Genomic DNA, 17,025 nt, shown 5'->3' with positions numbered 1-17,025 from the left:
TGAACCTCAACTATATATATATACTAAGATGGTATCTGTTCTTTCGGACAGATACCGTCTTAGTATATATTCGTCTTGTAATTCCCTCAGCATCGCCTGATTTAATTCCACCCCACTGCACTTGTTATACGTTTATGTACACCTAACAACATATTTTCAGGACACTATCCACTCCGTTCAACTGACCTCCCAACTCCTCCTTCGTATAATTAAAATGTCATCGTCAAGTCTCAAAACTTCTTCCTCCTCCTTCCTACACTTCAGTTTTCTTTTCCAGTTCGGACTACACTTAGCGGCGAATTTCACTTGAAATGCAGAAGTATACAAACACACCCTGTATAATGGAATGACGATAATGAAAATTTCTGCCGGACGCGGAGTCGAACCCGGACTTCCTGCTTTACGAGAGCGGTCGCCTTCTCAGTTTCGGCTATCCGTGCACGATTTACTGCCAGACCCACACTTCCATATGTCGTTGTCCCAAATACACAACCTGCGCTCTTAATTTACGCATATTCTCGTCCAGGATGGACATATTTATTGAAAGTCGAGAGCCTAGCATTGACCAATAAATACGAAATAACAGTGCCAGTGTTGTCACGAAATACGATGCAGTGTTTCTTCGGGCATGCATGCATGCGAAGGTACATTGCGCCGCACTCCTTAATAACACAGGCAGTGACATTTCGTATATGCCCTAATCAATTTAATTGACACTGGAATGTCTGCAAACAGCTGCTTGTGCGGCATTGCTCACACACTACCTTCACTCTCCTCCGCAATAATGACTTGGGATTCCTCGCTAATAGTGCCCTTTCTGTTGTTGCAGACTACGTGAGCGGCGGCGAGCTGTTCACGCACCTGTACCAGCGGGAGCACTTCAGCGAGAGCGAGGTCCGCATCTACATCGGCGAAATCATCCTGGCGCTGGAGCACCTGCACAAGGTCGGTACTGCTGACTCCGTGTAGAAATGACGCCGGCCTAGCTTTAATATAATCGTATTCAGTATCGTGTCGTACCGTGAGATGGAGTAAGTGCCTACGTAGAGACCAGCTGTCGAGTGTACGAGGGCTGTTCAAAAAGTACCTGACCTTCCTTTTTATGATTGAAACTGAGAATGGTATCGGGGTGCGCTTGCTCTCTCTTTGTAGCCGTACGTAGTGTACAAGTGAACGCACGTAAGTGGTGGTCGTATTTTGTGTTGTGGGCAACATGGCAGAAAATGTAGAACAATTGCATCAAACTTTGTTTTAAGCTCGGAGAGTCTCAAGTTGGAACAATCCACTAGATTTGCCAAGTGTTTGGGTACGATGCAATAGGTACCACACAGATAAGGAGTGTTACTATCGCTTCAAAAAAGATGGTCGCTTATCAGCGAAGAGTGAAGCACGTTGAGGTAGGCACTCAACATCCGGAAGTGAGATGGTTCTTGATCACGTAAGGATCCTGGTGATGCAGGATATACGAATCACGATCAGAGAACTTGCAGAAGGGTATACAATTAGTATTAAATTCATTCTCTGCATTTTAACAAAAAAATTGGCCCTCAGGAGGGACTTAGCAAAAGTTGTGCCAAAGTTGCTAACAACTAATCAGAAGCAACTTCGTTCGGAGATCGCACAGGACATATTGGATACCGTGAACGAGAGTGATCACTGGTGATGAGTCCTGAGTTTATGGGTATGACCCAGAAACAAAATTCCAGTCATCGCAATAGAATCATCCATCATCCCCGAGACTCAAAAAGGCGAGGCAGGTCTCAGCAAAGTGGATATCATATCGACCGTCTCTTTTGACTCCATTGGTGCGCTTCATTGCGAGTACACCTCAGAACGTACTAATGTGAACAAGGAGGACAACCGAGAGGTTCTGCATCGCCTTCGCGAAGCAGTGAGACGCAAACGGCCGGACATGGGGGCAGTGGACAATTGGTACTCTCATCAAATTACGCGTCCATTCTTAGTCCTCAATTAATTCAGAGTTTTTTCGGCCAAACGCAGCACTGCTGTGGTTTCTCATCCTTCCTATTCCCCTGACCTGATACCGAGTGACTTCTGGCTTTTCCCTAGCCTGAGAAACACTCTAAAAAATGCTCCGAAAGGGGCCAGATTTCAGAATAGATAAGACATTAGGCCTACGTAGAATTAGACAGAGCAGCAGCGCACCAGACAAAAACAGGCTTTTCAGTTGCGCTTCCAGCAGTTGCAGCAGCGTTGGGAGAGGTATGTAGCAGCTCAAGGGGACTGCCTTGAAGGTAACTAGCGTCAAACAACTGCATCTGAATAAAGACCGATTTTATGAATAAAAGTCTGATACTCTCTGAACAGCCCTCGTATTCGTCAGGACAATTGAACTGCAGTTTACGCGTACAGAGGATGATTATCCACAGCCGACTGAAAAGTCTGATTTCCATGTACAGTATGACGCGTAGTGTAGGGTGTTAAATATTTCTTCATTTTTAAATTGATATTCCGTTTTAACAAACTGGGCATGAAGCCAGTCGGTTAAAGTGCGAGACTGCTCTGGCATTGAGGTCTGACTCACGTGAACGGCCTTTAAATAATCGTCACTGCGGTTATTTCCACAGACGAACTCTTCTGGTTGCGCTAACGGAGGTCTTCATCGATTAAGCGATAAAAGACATTTACATAAGACAGACACATCATTAACTACTTGTTGTCTCGAACTGAAGTCATAGAGAGATACTTGGTCATTTACATTCCCCATTCGCTCTCTGATGGCTCTTTAGAAGAATCACCGTGTACTTTGATCCTTCAAGCATAAGACGGGTCAGATGAAAGGGTAAACATAGCGTGATCTCAACACAGCACCCGTGACATGATACCATTCGTCTGTCCATAAACAACGCATCAATCTCTGCCCCCTGTCAGGAACAAAATTCTCATATTTCATTTCGTCTGTTAAAAAATCTTTTAGGTACATTATAGTGAAAAGAAAGAAGTGAACAAATACCTCATCTTGATTCTCGAAATACCTCATCTTGATTCGCCCCGCCATAGATTAACACTCTATCGTTTTTAAGCGCAATTTTCAAGCCGAGGAAGAGAACGGAAACCGTAATGCAGACGTGTTGTGTAGCTAGTAAGAATACTTTTCATTGTAAAATTTGCAAGGTTAGAATATGCGCTTGGCAGTGCACTTAATGCGTGAATGTAAACTACAAAAAGAAGAAAACAGCAAAAAATATTACGGTTTGGCTTATATCTTTATTTTTTTAAGACAGTGAGGAGCCACGAGGTATGGGGAAGCCATAAAGCGATTAATCATTCCAGTGTGCGGTTTTATTTCGAGCACAGCTATAATTTCTTCTCAGTATGGTGATAAACACGTCCTTTCTTGCCCCCCTACGTTTCATGCCCTTCGATGACGTACTATGTACTAATCAGTGCGTCTGAAATGCGGGTAACACTCTGAGCATAAAGGGTCGGCGTCTGTCCCCGGTTTCGTTGTTCCACCGGCAGTGAGAGGGCGCGTGAAGCATTCGGCAAATAATTCAGTTCCAGTAATAAATAAGCGCTTCGTCGTCTTGGAAAAATTAAAGGTGCCATACCGTGACTCGAACATGGACGTGTTTCCTTTCACGGAAAATACTTCGCCATCTGATGCATCCGAGCGCACCTGTCGCCCTGATTCGGAGCTTCAAACCGAGCGACGTGGCGCAGTGCTGAGACACTGGACCCGTTTTCGGGAGGACTACGGTTCGAATCCACGTCCGGCCATACAGATAAATGTTTTTTTTTCGAAATTTCCCTAAACTGCTTACGACGCTAGGCCAGCATGGCTCCTTTGAAAAGGATAAGGCCGATTTCTTTCCCCGTGTTTTCCCAATCCGAGCTTGTGCTCCATCTCTAATGACCTCGTCGTCGACTGGATGTTACAACCTAATCTTCCTTGTTTCAAAGAGTCGGTCCGCCAATACCTGCGTCCCACTTTCCAGACACTTGGTAAGCTCACCTGCTTGCTGGGAGAAAGGACACCTCGGATAATGGCTTGGTCTCAGTCTCGGGGTGGTTCTCGGAACGAAACTTTCGCTGCGCAGCGGAGAATACGTTCTGATCTTTACTGCTCAAAGTCTCCTGCCCAGCATGTACCTGCATGACGGTTTCGCTTTCAACTTCTTCCGCCACAAAGAAAGAGAGAATTTTTATCACCACGCCAGCATCTAGCCTTTCCCTTGCGTTTATCAAGGAAGGAAAGATGCAGTAGAAAGTAACGAGACAAGCCAAGGCGAGAACGCCCTCTATTTCGAAACTCAAATCTAAAGGTACCTCGTCTTCTGTAGCCATGAAATTACTACTCATAAGACGTAGACACTACCTGTTGTCGAAAATGTCAGTATTAAAACGTTTATATCCAGTCGGAAGGAACTCGACACATCAGCCTTTCAAGTATGACAATTCAAAAAAGTCGCGAAAGTTACGTTTTCGCTTTCGTGTGCAGGAATCTTTTAAAATGCTTGTGACGTTCAAGATGTGAAGAGGAAAGAAAGCTTGACACAAATTCTATGTTCAGACTATTTTTTTTTTTTCGGTCTGTGTTAGGTAATAAGAGTTAACGAACTGCGCAGAACGATCGGTATGTTAACTGTGGCGAAGTTTTAGCCTTGATTCTCTTCTTCTTATTGTTATTGTGATCATCATCTTCTTATTATTATTCTTCTTCTTATTCTTCATCATCATTTGAAGTCGGTCACGCAGAACTAACAGACAATACTTTCTTCCATTTGACTAGTTTTTTATTTCCTTGTAGATAAAACTGTAGCAATTTCAGCTATTTAGCCTATTTTTAAAAAAAATATTCATTATTATCCTTCAAAATTAGAACACAGTAAGGCATACCACATAAGAGGCATTAATATGATGATTGCCGTATGGCCAAATAATGAATATGATAAACCGATATTCTTTTCATGCACTACGACCCACAATGTAAGTAATTTCGAAAGACAGTAAAGAATAATTTAAAAATGGCAACATTGCTGTAATTACAGTATCGTAGCCAGAAGGAAATCGGAGAAGTCAAATGGTGAAAGCATTATCACTTAGATGCTTTTAACCAATGTCCAATACGAATCTTGCTAATGGTAACCCGCGGGTTGAACATCAAAGAACACTTACAAAAATGTAAAAGTTTAGATTTTTTTCCTGTTCCCTTTCAGATACAACCTATATTAATTACTATCCAAACTATTATACGTGCAGGCTAAGTGGACACTCGGAGAGGTGGCTGATGGGAGCGACCGTAAAGGCATTTCCTATTTACGATCGCTCCCAACAGCCACCGCGCCGAGGGTGAACATTGCGCGAATATTACCTGCACGAACGCAGCGAGAAAGTCCCTACAAGCATTTTCAGAGTAATGATGTACATGATGAATAACGTTCAAAAGAGCTACCACCAGCAGCAACAGTTTTTTTATTTAAAATTATGTTTTAGCAGTGCATGTGAAACTGCTGTGCTTTAGCGAGACATTTTCAAGTTTCGACAACTGTGGGCGACAGATTGCACTACAGAAGATGCTAACTACGCGTGTTACGTCGAATGCTTCTTATAGAATCTGTCTGCGCCTTTGTCGCTTGCGATATGTGCAGCGCAAGATAAAAGAGTCTAACGTTATTTTCAGGGTACACATTGTAATACTCCTGCTGGTCTACCTGTAACGGCGAAAACATTAATAGTAGCACAGACATGTCGGCTTAGTGGACAAGTTACGTTTTGATAAAACAACGTACAAGAGAAATATTGTGTGTCCTAACAGGAGTAATTTCCCAGCTTAATAACTAGTGTGCGCTTCAATTACTTTAACATCAACGCTACTTTCACAAATGCGAGTGATCATTCCTGTATGCCAGCTAGACAGCAACCACACAATCCGTCTCAATGTAGGAATGTGAGGTACTGGGAAACATCGGTTCTGATTTCGATTTTATCATCAATGTCTAAACTTCGATGGTCGATAATAATCGATCCTAAATGACTGTCAGATGGTGACCGTATAGATCGGCGCCAAGAGCAACAACCCAGAAGATTTTTACTTCAGTCAACATACAAATGTATCCAATGTCATATTTATTAATCAATAAGGACAAAAGTAATTAAAATTATTTATCCCGCAAGTGTCTACACGCCGTAATGCAATTTTATTATCTGTTGGTAATTCTGTAATGATCAAGGTGAAAACTTAATCTCATGCTGCTCACACTCCACATTTAACACAGCACGGACTTCTCGATCTTCGTCCCGCGTTTGGAAACAACATTTGAGTTACAAAATAACGTACTAACAGTCGCTGACATCGCTTGTTTCTGAATACGATGTATTATATCATTTCGTAACCATATTTAATGTTAACACAGACGGTGTGAAGATCTTGTGCTGAACGTTTTCAGTAATGTCTTTCAAAGTAACAAACGGAATGAGTTGTTCAAATGTGTGTGAAAACTTATGGGACTTAACTGCTAAGGTCATCAGTCCCTAAGCTTACACACTACTTAACCTAAATTATCCTAAGCACAAACACACACACCCATGCCCGAGGGAGGACTCGAACCTCCGCCGGGATCAGCCGCGCAGTCCATGACTGCAGCGCCCGAGACCGCTCGGCTAATCCCGCGCGGCACGAAATGAGTAAAATCATTCTAGGGGGCGGAACAAAATTCTGAAAACCTTTAATTGTGGATATGTTGGTTTGGATCAGACGTAATCTTACTTATCATAAACGGAAAAGGTACCTACGTATAGATTTCTTTTAGCAGTTAAAAAAAGGTTAAAAAACACATTCCGAACAATACTGCTACACACTACTATTAGATACCACTAAAGCATGAACTAAATGAACAATGAAAAGCATTATTTCATTTTCAACTACAACGATAGCCAATATACAGGGTGGAGAAAATAAGTGACCTGGACAAGTGTATATGATTGGACGTGACTGTATCCATATGATCATGCCCATGACGTGCACACCACTTGGAAGCCAGCCCGCGATCCACACTGGTTCAGAGTGTAGTGTGGGCTGTCACTGCGGGTGGAACATTGCAAAGGGGATGATGGTACTTCGATTGGAGCACCGGGTGTTGGTTGTACAAAGTTAGGTGACTACAGAGCCGTGGAAACGGTGCGGTCAATTGTTTACTGAGAAGTTCAATGGTGCCAAAGTGCCAGCAAAGCGAGCGATGCAACTCTTGGTCCGAAAATGGCGACACACAGGATCTGTTTTGAACAAGTTAAAAAACGTGGCTACAGTTCACTAGCAAATGCTTCAGAGTCCTAACAAATCAATCCGACGCCTGTCGTAAGAGACCGGCAAATCACGTCGATCACGTAGACGAATATTCTACTTGGACCTGCACTTGCATCCCTCCCTAGTGTCTGTTCTCTTTACATCTGGTGAACCCTGGTTTCACCGAGCGAGGTGGCGCAGTGGTCAGCACACTGGACTCGCATTAGAGAGGACGACGGTTCAAACCCGCGTCCGGCCATCCTGATTTAGGTTTTCCGTGATTTCCCTAAATCGCTCCAGGCAAATGCCGAGATTATTCATTTGAAAAGGGACGCACGACTTCTTTCACCCATCCTTCGATGGGATCGATAAACTCGCTGTTTGGTCCCCTCCCCCAAATCAACCAAACAACCCTGGTTTCACCTAAGTGGTTACGTCAACTCACAGAATCACACATTCTGGGCAGCGGAGAATCCGCATAACTTCCGCGAAATACCATTGCATGATCAGAAGCTTGAGGTTTGGTGTGCAGCGTCTTTGTGTCGCATTATTGGTCCCATCTGTTCATCAGGCGCTGATTGTCGACGTGGTACATTGTCACACAACAGTGTGGCTCAAAACAGTTCTAGCTGTCATTTTTTAATTTTTAATTTGTAATAGCTTTGAGTAATTTCATATATATAACAACATTGTACTTCCTAGATCTAAGTTTTCCGTCAAAAATGTGAACCAAAAAATTTCATTATGTGTATCAAGAAACGTCGCAGTCTATAATAGCTTTTTAAATTTCTATATATGCAACACCTTTGCACTTCCTGTGGCTAAGTTCTTTGACCAGAACCTACGAGTTTCTGTGTGAGCAACATCTTTACATCTGCTACATCTGAGTTCTTTGACCACAGCCCACATGTTTCTATGTAAACATAGTGTATTTCACGAGTGCACATCATAATAGTGTAATATGGTGCTATACCTGATATATGGACGTGAAAATGACCATAAGTGTGTAACTAAGTGGCAAAACTATCATCACAGCATGGCTGTAATAATGGTGCTTCATCTTTTTTTATCTCCAACAGTACACACATGTAAATGAATGTATAAACACCTGAAGATGGGCGCAAGCCCGAAACCGGTCGTGTGACGAATAAACAACCTTTTATTGTGACTGGTAGCGGATATTTTTCTACAACCCCATAACGGAACAGTCACGGAGTTCGACAGCATCCACTATGGATAAAATTCATTCATTATTTGTGCTGAAACTTACAGAATACTTACGATCATCGAACAGCCCTACTCGATTCTCGCCCAGAGTGCACCCTGCGCAGCCAGCACTTTTGCACCATAACAGCGGCTATAAGCGGATATGGATTTCGCTGCTATTCAGTGTTATTATGCCTGTGCATCATTAAAAAGGCGTACAGAAGTAAAGAAACAAATAAAACAATAAATAACTGCTACTGTGAGCACGGTAGAAGTACTCGTCGAATATCTTGCCCGTCTAAATTGCCTCTGTTATCTACCTACATCCATCAAGCAGAGCAAATATTGGGGGCAGTCCACATTTAGAGTAAAGATTGCGCGTTCCTGATCGCCAGCTTGGATGGGCTGTACAACAGTTCTCGGTGCGGGGTGAAGCGGAGGCCGTAACGTCTAGGAGCTTTCTCTATCCGTGGCTTGGCTTCGCGCCACTTTCACTGTTCTTTCTGTTGGCTACACCTCTCACCTGCCGGCGGGCAGGCCGGATTCAGCGTTACAGGCTGGGCAGTGAACGACAAATCAGGGCTGCCCCAGTGTGCCACACACAAGATACAGCCAGCTCCGGATCTACGATATTTCCGAACCGGGGCTTTACTTGTTGGAGCCCCCCACCCCCATCTACCTTTCCTCGAGCATTTCAGATAGGATGTCAAAAATTTTTAATAATCGATTTTCCAAAAATATGTTCATTTTTTAGCGGACATTTTTCTGAAGATGTATATTTTATGTAAGACATGTTATTTGGTCTTAAGCGTGCAAAAGTGTAGTGCCACATCTGTTCACACAGCATTCTTCTATTGCGTGTGACTGTGTTTCGCTCTATGGAATTCAAAAGTGTATATTTTGTAATGAAAGCCATCAAACCTATATTCAGGACAGTGGAAATGAAAATGTCGTGTGGTGCCTCTCCTGCTCCCAGTCGGCCGGTTTCACATCCTACCTTCCTTTAAAAAAATCCTCACAGTTAAAACTGGGCGGGATTACTTGTGAGCGAGTGAATAAGAACTCTTCAGAAAATATGCACTATTTATTGCCTATTAGCTTACAACTTTCTCTTCTGTGACGTAAAATTAAATACAGGGAACACAAAACCAGTAAAGACAAGAGAGAAGCAAGACAGTACACATTTCTTCAGTCCTTAGGTCCCAGAATTTTTCTTCTCTGTAATCTTGCTATAGCTTTGCACGGCGTGCTTTCTTTTCTGCGAAAGAATCTATTACCTCATCAAAGTTTGTCAAAAGGTTTTTTACGTTGCCTACTACTGAAAAAGCTGTTGATACGAATAGTACCCAAGACTGGGGCGGCTTCTCGACCTGATTACGCCTATTTTGTCACTGGCAGCTAGGTAAAACGAAATAGGCCTTTCTACTATTGTAACAGTTGTAACACGCCAAATAAGTGAGACTGTTTTGGCACAAATGGTCATTTTTATATACCTCATTTACGTAAATAACACGACAGAATGTAATTCACCAAGTACCAATATCAAATGCCTATCAGGGCTAATACAAGCAAAAATTTTTTATGTTAGGAAATACTTCCTCATTTCATTCATATGCTCCAATTTCTCAAACATGAGATCGAAGAGTAATAGTACAAATTCATATAAAAATTTGCAATCATGTTCTTCCATGTAATGTTCACGTTTCTTCTCCTTCCTCGTTCTAACAATCAATCTTGTCATCAGTAATTCTGTAACTATTCCTGCCATTGTCAAAACTTAACCGGAGAATAACTTCATTAACCCTGCCAGAATCACCGGCTTAATTATCCCTCGTTTATTCTCCGGTTAGGCGTTATTACGTGTTCGTACAACGCGTTTTCCGCACTATTCCTAGAATAGAACAAACGGGGGGCTGTACAACTGTCCATTACTAGAGTAGCAGTCTACAAAAATTTTCTGTCAAAGTTTCATTATTTTGGACCCACGGAGAAGATAATATGTAACCTTCCTTACTTGTTGTTCCTGTTAGTCGCTTATTTCCACTCTGGTATTCTGAGTCTATGGATTTTGGTAATAATTATAACAACGCTGATCATTCGCACACCCCGTCAACCACATAAACAAACAACCATTGGCACTCACCCGTTCGGGTTTATTCGGCACAGCTCGTATAGCCCCGTCCCTTTTTGTCTGCAGGGAAGTTTCCCATTTCTAGAATGCGACGCGGATTCCCCTTGGAGAGGCTTCATATACACTATGCATGCATTTAAAAATCAACTTACGATTTGTTCAGATGTCAACTTAGAATGTGTTCAAAAATGTTCAAAAACCAATATGGATGAGTTTCAAAATCCTATGAATAATCGATAGACCAACGTGCGCTGGGTGCTAGGTGCTCCGTAAAACAAGGTTTTTTTTTTTCTTACTATTCTTAATCTGCCAGGAAGTTTGAAGGTTTTTTTTTCAAGAGTATGAATTTGGCGCCCTCTAAAATTGGCGGCCGGGGCAGATATCCTGGTTACAGTTACCCTTAAAGGAGGCATTCCACGTGTTCACTCGCATTTGAGGACAACACTACAATCGTCTTTGCACTTTCAAACATCTCGGTAGCATCTCCTACAGCTTGACACAACTGTAGAATTCGTTGCTCCATTTCTTCGCCCATGTGAAAGACAGTGATGTGCACTTCACATTTGAGATGACCTCAGACAAAAAAAAAAAAACCATAGAACTGAGATGTGCTGTACACGTCACATCTGAGACGACACCGGACAGAGAACCCCATATGACTTGAAGTACCGTGATCTTGAAAGAAAAGGTATAGGATTGGCTCGACACCCCAAATTGGGCCGTACTGGCACGTTAGATTTCATCTTATTCCAGCATGGACCACATTCATCAACCATGGACAAGGGATGAAATCTCAGCACACTTAGATGGAAGTCATCTGAAAAGTTTACGTTTCAAATACATTGGTACGAACTAGGACAGGAGTTCAGTTTGAAGTCAGTAGCAGGTCGCAATATTATTTCGCAAACGGCTTGTTTGAAGATCCATGCTTACAGCAGCGTTTTTGTTTTATTATCGGTTATTTTCACCCATTAGTTATGAAACACTCAGCATATGAAATGAATTAAACGCACTGAAGTTAAATAAAAAGATCGGTGGGGCGAAATAATGTAGATGGAATGATATCAGTGTCAGTTCTGATGAGCTGAACCCGCAGTGTAAAGAGTATGCAGTGACCTTTGGCAGTAGTGTTCGGATATCGTAGATGAAAACAACAGAGAACAGAAGTTTGAGGCGTTTTCAAATAGCCTAATAGTTACAGCGACAGCTCGCGAAAAGCATGAACTCTGAGTCAGAGATTTCATATGGCACAAAATTTCAACTGTCACCTCTTATTCATTCCAGTACAGGTTCGACACTGACGTCATTTAACACAATTACATCTTAACTGAACTTATCCCCATCAATCCACTCATTGAACTTTGCTACATCTCATTCATTTAATCACTGTTCATGTCGCACTTGCCATGTCTGACTGCCCATAAACTACCCCGCTCTTCATATGAGCTCTGGAAAGATTACAGATGGTTTGCCGTTCCAAGAAAAGCAAAGTTTGTAATAGCTAGAAGAGCCAGAAAGGTCAAACATAAGATAAACCTACAGACGATAATGATCGTCTTTTGAAGCATGTTAGGGTAAGAAGTAAATAAATGTTTCACATTGATGACAACCACAACTCTTCCACTACTTGTTGCAGACACTGACCTTTTAAGAGAAGAGCTGAAAACTTTACAATAGAACAGAATTACTCGTGCTGCAGAGTGTTTTGTCTTATTCTATGAATCTGTTCATAAACCAATGATGACTGCTCGTAAATACATCTCCCATTTTCTTAAAAGTTTATTGCTGATTATGTCCATTTGCTAGCTTTGCTATTAACTCATTTGAATTTGTTTTTGCTTCATTTTAGCTGGGCATCATCTACCGTGACATAAAGTTGGAGAACATCCTCCTCGACAGCCAAGGGCATGTTGTTCTGACGGACTTCGGCCTCAGCAAAGAATTCCTGCCTCATGAGAAGGTACGCAGTTATTTTTACATTCATCAGCTCCAACAGTACCACTGTATGATATTTCCTTACCTTAATGAAATTTTCACTCTGCAGTGGAGTGTAAGCCGATATGAAACTTCCTGGAAGATTAAAACTGTGTGCTGGACCGAGACTCGAACTCGGGACCTTTGCCTTTTGCGAGTGTGGTTCATACTTGGGTAGCTCAGTCCGCGAAAGGCAAAGGTCCCGAGTTCGAGTCTCGGTCTGTTCCTTTTTTTTTCTTTCTTATTTTTAATGCTTCGTTCACAGTAACTTCTACCTGTGATAAAAAGCTATAGAATTCTTGTGAACATAATTCCTTCGTACTTCAGTTACCAGTCTGACTTCTTAGTCCAGACATCAATGTAGCATACGAAATTGTTCTTAATTTTGTTCTTTTTCTCCTTCATTTGCAGGAACACAGAGCTTACTCCTTCTGTGGAACGATCGAATACATGGCACCTGAAGTCGTCAGAGGCGGTAACACTGGCCATGATATTGTAAGTGAAGTTTTAACATCTCCTCCATGCAACCATACACACCTCTATGAATTAACCATTACTTCATGTATAGAAATAATATAATCTTTAGTGGTGCTATACGTAGCCAGCAATAAATTATAAGAAGAGGCCTAATAATCTACAAATCAGATCTGAACAAAGTTTTATGTCAAGAATAGATTTTGTTATTTAGGCTAAGCTGCTTGTCTTGTGTAAATATGCAAGCCCATTGTTTTGGGTATGTCTGCCAACTCCTGAGAGCCTTTTTACACAATGTGAAATAAATCTCCAATTCTCTATCATTTCCACAGGCTGTTGATTGGTGGAGTGTTGGAGTGCTTACATACGAGCTGCTCACAGGTGCTTCACCTTTCACTGTCGAAGGAGAGAAAAATACCCAACAGGAGATTTCGAGGTGAGTATAATAGTCACAGTGGAAACCACATAAACAGTTTCCTCATATTGGTGGCAGCAACAATTTTTAATTCATTGTTCATTCTTACGCTTGACTACACACAACATTCTAAATATCAGAAAAACAAGATGTAAATACAGGCAAACAGGAGTAGTATGAAATAATGTTTGAAGTGATCTTACATCAAAATTCCCATCACTCCTTGATAATTATATTGGCAGAGTTCCATCACTCCTTGATAATTATATTGGCAGAGTTCTAACAAATGGACCCTTACTCAAAAGTAGTGGGTTTGAAATCCTCTTCCAGCCCCAAATTTTAATTTTCCATCATTTTCCCATAACCATTCCACATCTTTTATATAAGCCATTCTGATTTCTTCTCTCCAGTCTTCCTTCAATCAGCCAAAGTACTCACGCTGTAATAACTTTAATATCTAATTTTCCTTCACTCTTAGTTGCAGAATTTTTACTGTTATGAGCTAAGAATCTTGTTTCTTTAATGTGGGAACTTGTTCCCACTTCTCTGGCACATTCTTTCCTCATTTCAGCTTAGTTCCGCTGTTTGCCACTTATTTGAACAACTCAATAGACTAACACCAGTTTGCTCTTAACATTGTCCTAATGAGTAAGTGTTCTTTTTGTAATGTAAAGCTGTCAACTACTACTGGAAAAAAAATTAAGACCATCACGTAATATCACTCACAAGATTGCCCCTAAATTCCTTCTCATTTACTTTAGTTTTATCCAGCCTTCTTAGCAAAATATTTTGAAGGAAATTTGTAACTTGAATGTTTTAGAAGTCATTAATTTTTCTTGCATTTTCTAAAATGAAAATTAATCACCTAATTTTTAAGGGAAAAAATGGTCTCGTAAGACCTGCAAAAAAATTTCCAAGTTTGTTTTAGCCCATTGTTTTGGATTTTTTGGATCTTAGAATACCACCTCAAAATATTTCAACATGGCTGACAACTCATGAATAACAGAAGGAAGGTGTATGACAACACTTTCAGAAGGTGCATCAGTGTCTCAGTTACCAGCTTAGTCAAGACAGGACATCCAAAAGACATTAGGAAAAAAGAAAAAGAAAAACCAAAAAAATAGGCTAAAACAAATTTTTTAATGCACTGTAGTAAAGGCCACGAGGTGTTCTATTTTTCTACCAAAACTCACAGTTTATAAGGAGCCACTTTTGAGCTAGACCATTTCCCCTTAACAATTAGGTGATGATCATTTTTTAACAAAGTAAATTAGCAGTAATCTAAAGGCAGCACTGAGGTAAGTGATATTAGGTGGTGGTCTTAAATATCTTTCCAGCACTGTACATAAAAGTTGTTTTATAACATAATTGTAAACTTTGTCCAGCACTAACATCATTAGTCACCACATGTATTCAGCTGTATCCTATATAGACTCATATTCTTTCTTGTGTATTGTTAACTTATTTGATATTGTACTTGAATACCTATTTGGAGCTAAAAACTTCGAAACGATTTTCTACTAGGCAAGGTCAGAGTAAGCTCAGGTTATATTTCAATTCCTGAAAATAAAGTACTAGACACATTCTTATTCTGTAATGAAAACTATAATTTCATCATGCTTAGTGCAGATAAATGAGCAGTTTTGACAAAAACGTTTACTGTTACTTTTCAGACGAATTCTCAAGACAAATCCACCAATACCTGATCATCTTTCACCAGAAGTGTCAGACTTCATCTCGAAGCTGCTTGTGAAAGATCCACGAAAGCGCCTGGGTGGTGGAGAGGAAGATGCAGAAGAACTGAAGAGACATCCTTTCTTCAAAGTAAACTGCTCTACAAAAAGTCTTACAAAATCTGCATAGTCTAGACTGAAGTAGTCAAGCAGATGTTTATAATGTGCTGCAAAATTAAAATGTGTTAAACTTTGTGTTACAGGGCACAAATTGGGCAGATCTGGCTCAGAAAAACATTCCAGCACCTTTTGTTCCAAAAATTACCAATGAGCTGGATACGAGTAACTTCTCAGATGAATTCACTAAGATGACACCAACTGACTCACCTGCTATTGTCCCCCCTAATTTCGATAAAATTTTCAAGGTGAGTTGGGTGGGATAGATTTTTCACTTAGTATAATGTATTGATAATAGAAAGAATAATTCTTTTAATATGATTACTTGTTTTCAGGGTTACTCATATGTGGCACCATCTGTTCTGTTCAGTGAAAATGTTATAAGTGATGAAATATTCCAAGCGAACACAGATAAAAAGCCAAACAGTGCAACCATCATGTCTTGTAAAATAAAGGTAACACACTAACACTGTATTTACTTATGAACAAGTAGATAGAATACACAGAACATTATCTGTATTTAACTGTTTTTACTTCCACAGGAGTCTCCATTTTTTGAAAATTATGAAATTAACTTGACAGAAGGCATTCTTGGAGATGGAAGTTTTTCTGTCTGTCGTAAATGCTGCCATAAGAAGACAGGACAAGAGTATGCTGTGAAGATTGTCAGCCGGAAAATTGACTGTACACGGGAAATAAATTTGCTAAGGGCATGCCAGGGACACCCAAACATAGTCACTTTGCATGAGGTGTATCATGATGAGGTAACCATTTTTGAAAGACACAGTGCATTCTAAATATAATCAGAAAATACAATGCATATATAATTGCTAAATGTCTGGCATGTTGCAGGCGCATACATATCTAGTTCTGGAACTGCTAAGAGGGGGTGAGCTGCTTGAAAGGATAAGAAAGAAAATACATTTCACTGAAAGTGAGGCAAGTCAGATAATGCGCAAGTTAGTCTCAGCAGTACACTTCATGCATTCCAGAGGTGTTGTTCATAGGGACCTCAAACCAGAGGTACTTTTGAGTTTTTCAGTAACTAGGCATTTCTGTTTTCACTGTTAATTCAACTGCAGTGCAGTCCTTCACATTTCATTATACAAATTTCATTGCAGAATCTGCTCTTCACTGATGACTCTGATATGGCAGAAATCAAAATAGTGGACTTTGGGTTTGCACGACTGAAGCAAGAAAAGGAACCTATGCATACACCGTGTTTCACTTTACATTATGCAGCACCAGAAGTTCTCAAACAGGCATTTAATCAAGGTGCTGATGGGTATGATGAGAACTGTGATCTATGGAGTTTAGGAGTAATTTTGGTAAGTTTTCTTTTTCAAATTTATTTTTCTAATTTTGAAATGCTTACATGAAAAACCTGCAAAATTTGATGCATTAAAATAAAACAACTTGTCTTTACAGTACACAATGTTATCTGGGAAAGCACCATTCCACGCCAGATCAAGGGATGATAGTGCAGCTGCTGTTATGGCACGGATAAAAGGAGGAGAGTTTAACTTTAATGCTGATGCTTGGGCACATGTATCTTCACAAGCAAAATACCTTACCAAAGGTATGCAGAAGTAATTTTATGCTCATAGAAAAAACAACTTTTGTTTAACATCTTACTTTCCCCAGTTGTCATGGTGCCTATATTTTTTATACTTTTTGAAAGGTCATAAGTTGATCTGACTAATATTACACTCACTGTACGGTATTGATC

General features: G+C 40.7%; 1 protein-coding gene across 2 annotated transcripts in view; it reads left to right on the top strand.

The window, feature by feature from the left end:
- Nucleotides 1–17,025, top strand: part of LOC124777286 (ribosomal protein S6 kinase alpha-5-like) — a 406,322-nt gene that overhangs the window by 379,467 nt on the left and 9,830 nt on the right. For both annotated transcript variants that reach the window (XM_047252631.1, XM_047252632.1), the window contains exons 4-14: nt 830–945; nt 12,433–12,543; nt 12,969–13,052; nt 13,364–13,467; nt 15,120–15,270; nt 15,383–15,544; nt 15,632–15,751; nt 15,839–16,060; nt 16,149–16,319; nt 16,418–16,624; nt 16,725–16,875. In XM_047252631.1, the coding sequence (XP_047108587.1) occupies nt 830–945; nt 12,433–12,543; nt 12,969–13,052; nt 13,364–13,467; nt 15,120–15,270; nt 15,383–15,544; nt 15,632–15,751; nt 15,839–16,060; nt 16,149–16,319; nt 16,418–16,624; nt 16,725–16,875 (1,599 nt within the window). The remainder of the gene's footprint in view (nt 1–829; nt 946–12,432; nt 12,544–12,968; nt 13,053–13,363; nt 13,468–15,119; nt 15,271–15,382; nt 15,545–15,631; nt 15,752–15,838; nt 16,061–16,148; nt 16,320–16,417; nt 16,625–16,724; nt 16,876–17,025) is intronic.

This window comes from Schistocerca piceifrons, chromosome 2 (genome assembly GCF_021461385.2).
Source record: "Schistocerca piceifrons isolate TAMUIC-IGC-003096 chromosome 2, iqSchPice1.1, whole genome shotgun sequence".
In the NCBI taxonomy this organism is placed as follows: domain Eukaryota; kingdom Metazoa; phylum Arthropoda; class Insecta; order Orthoptera; family Acrididae; genus Schistocerca; species Schistocerca piceifrons.
This window is presented reverse-complemented; position numbering and strand designations above follow the sequence as displayed.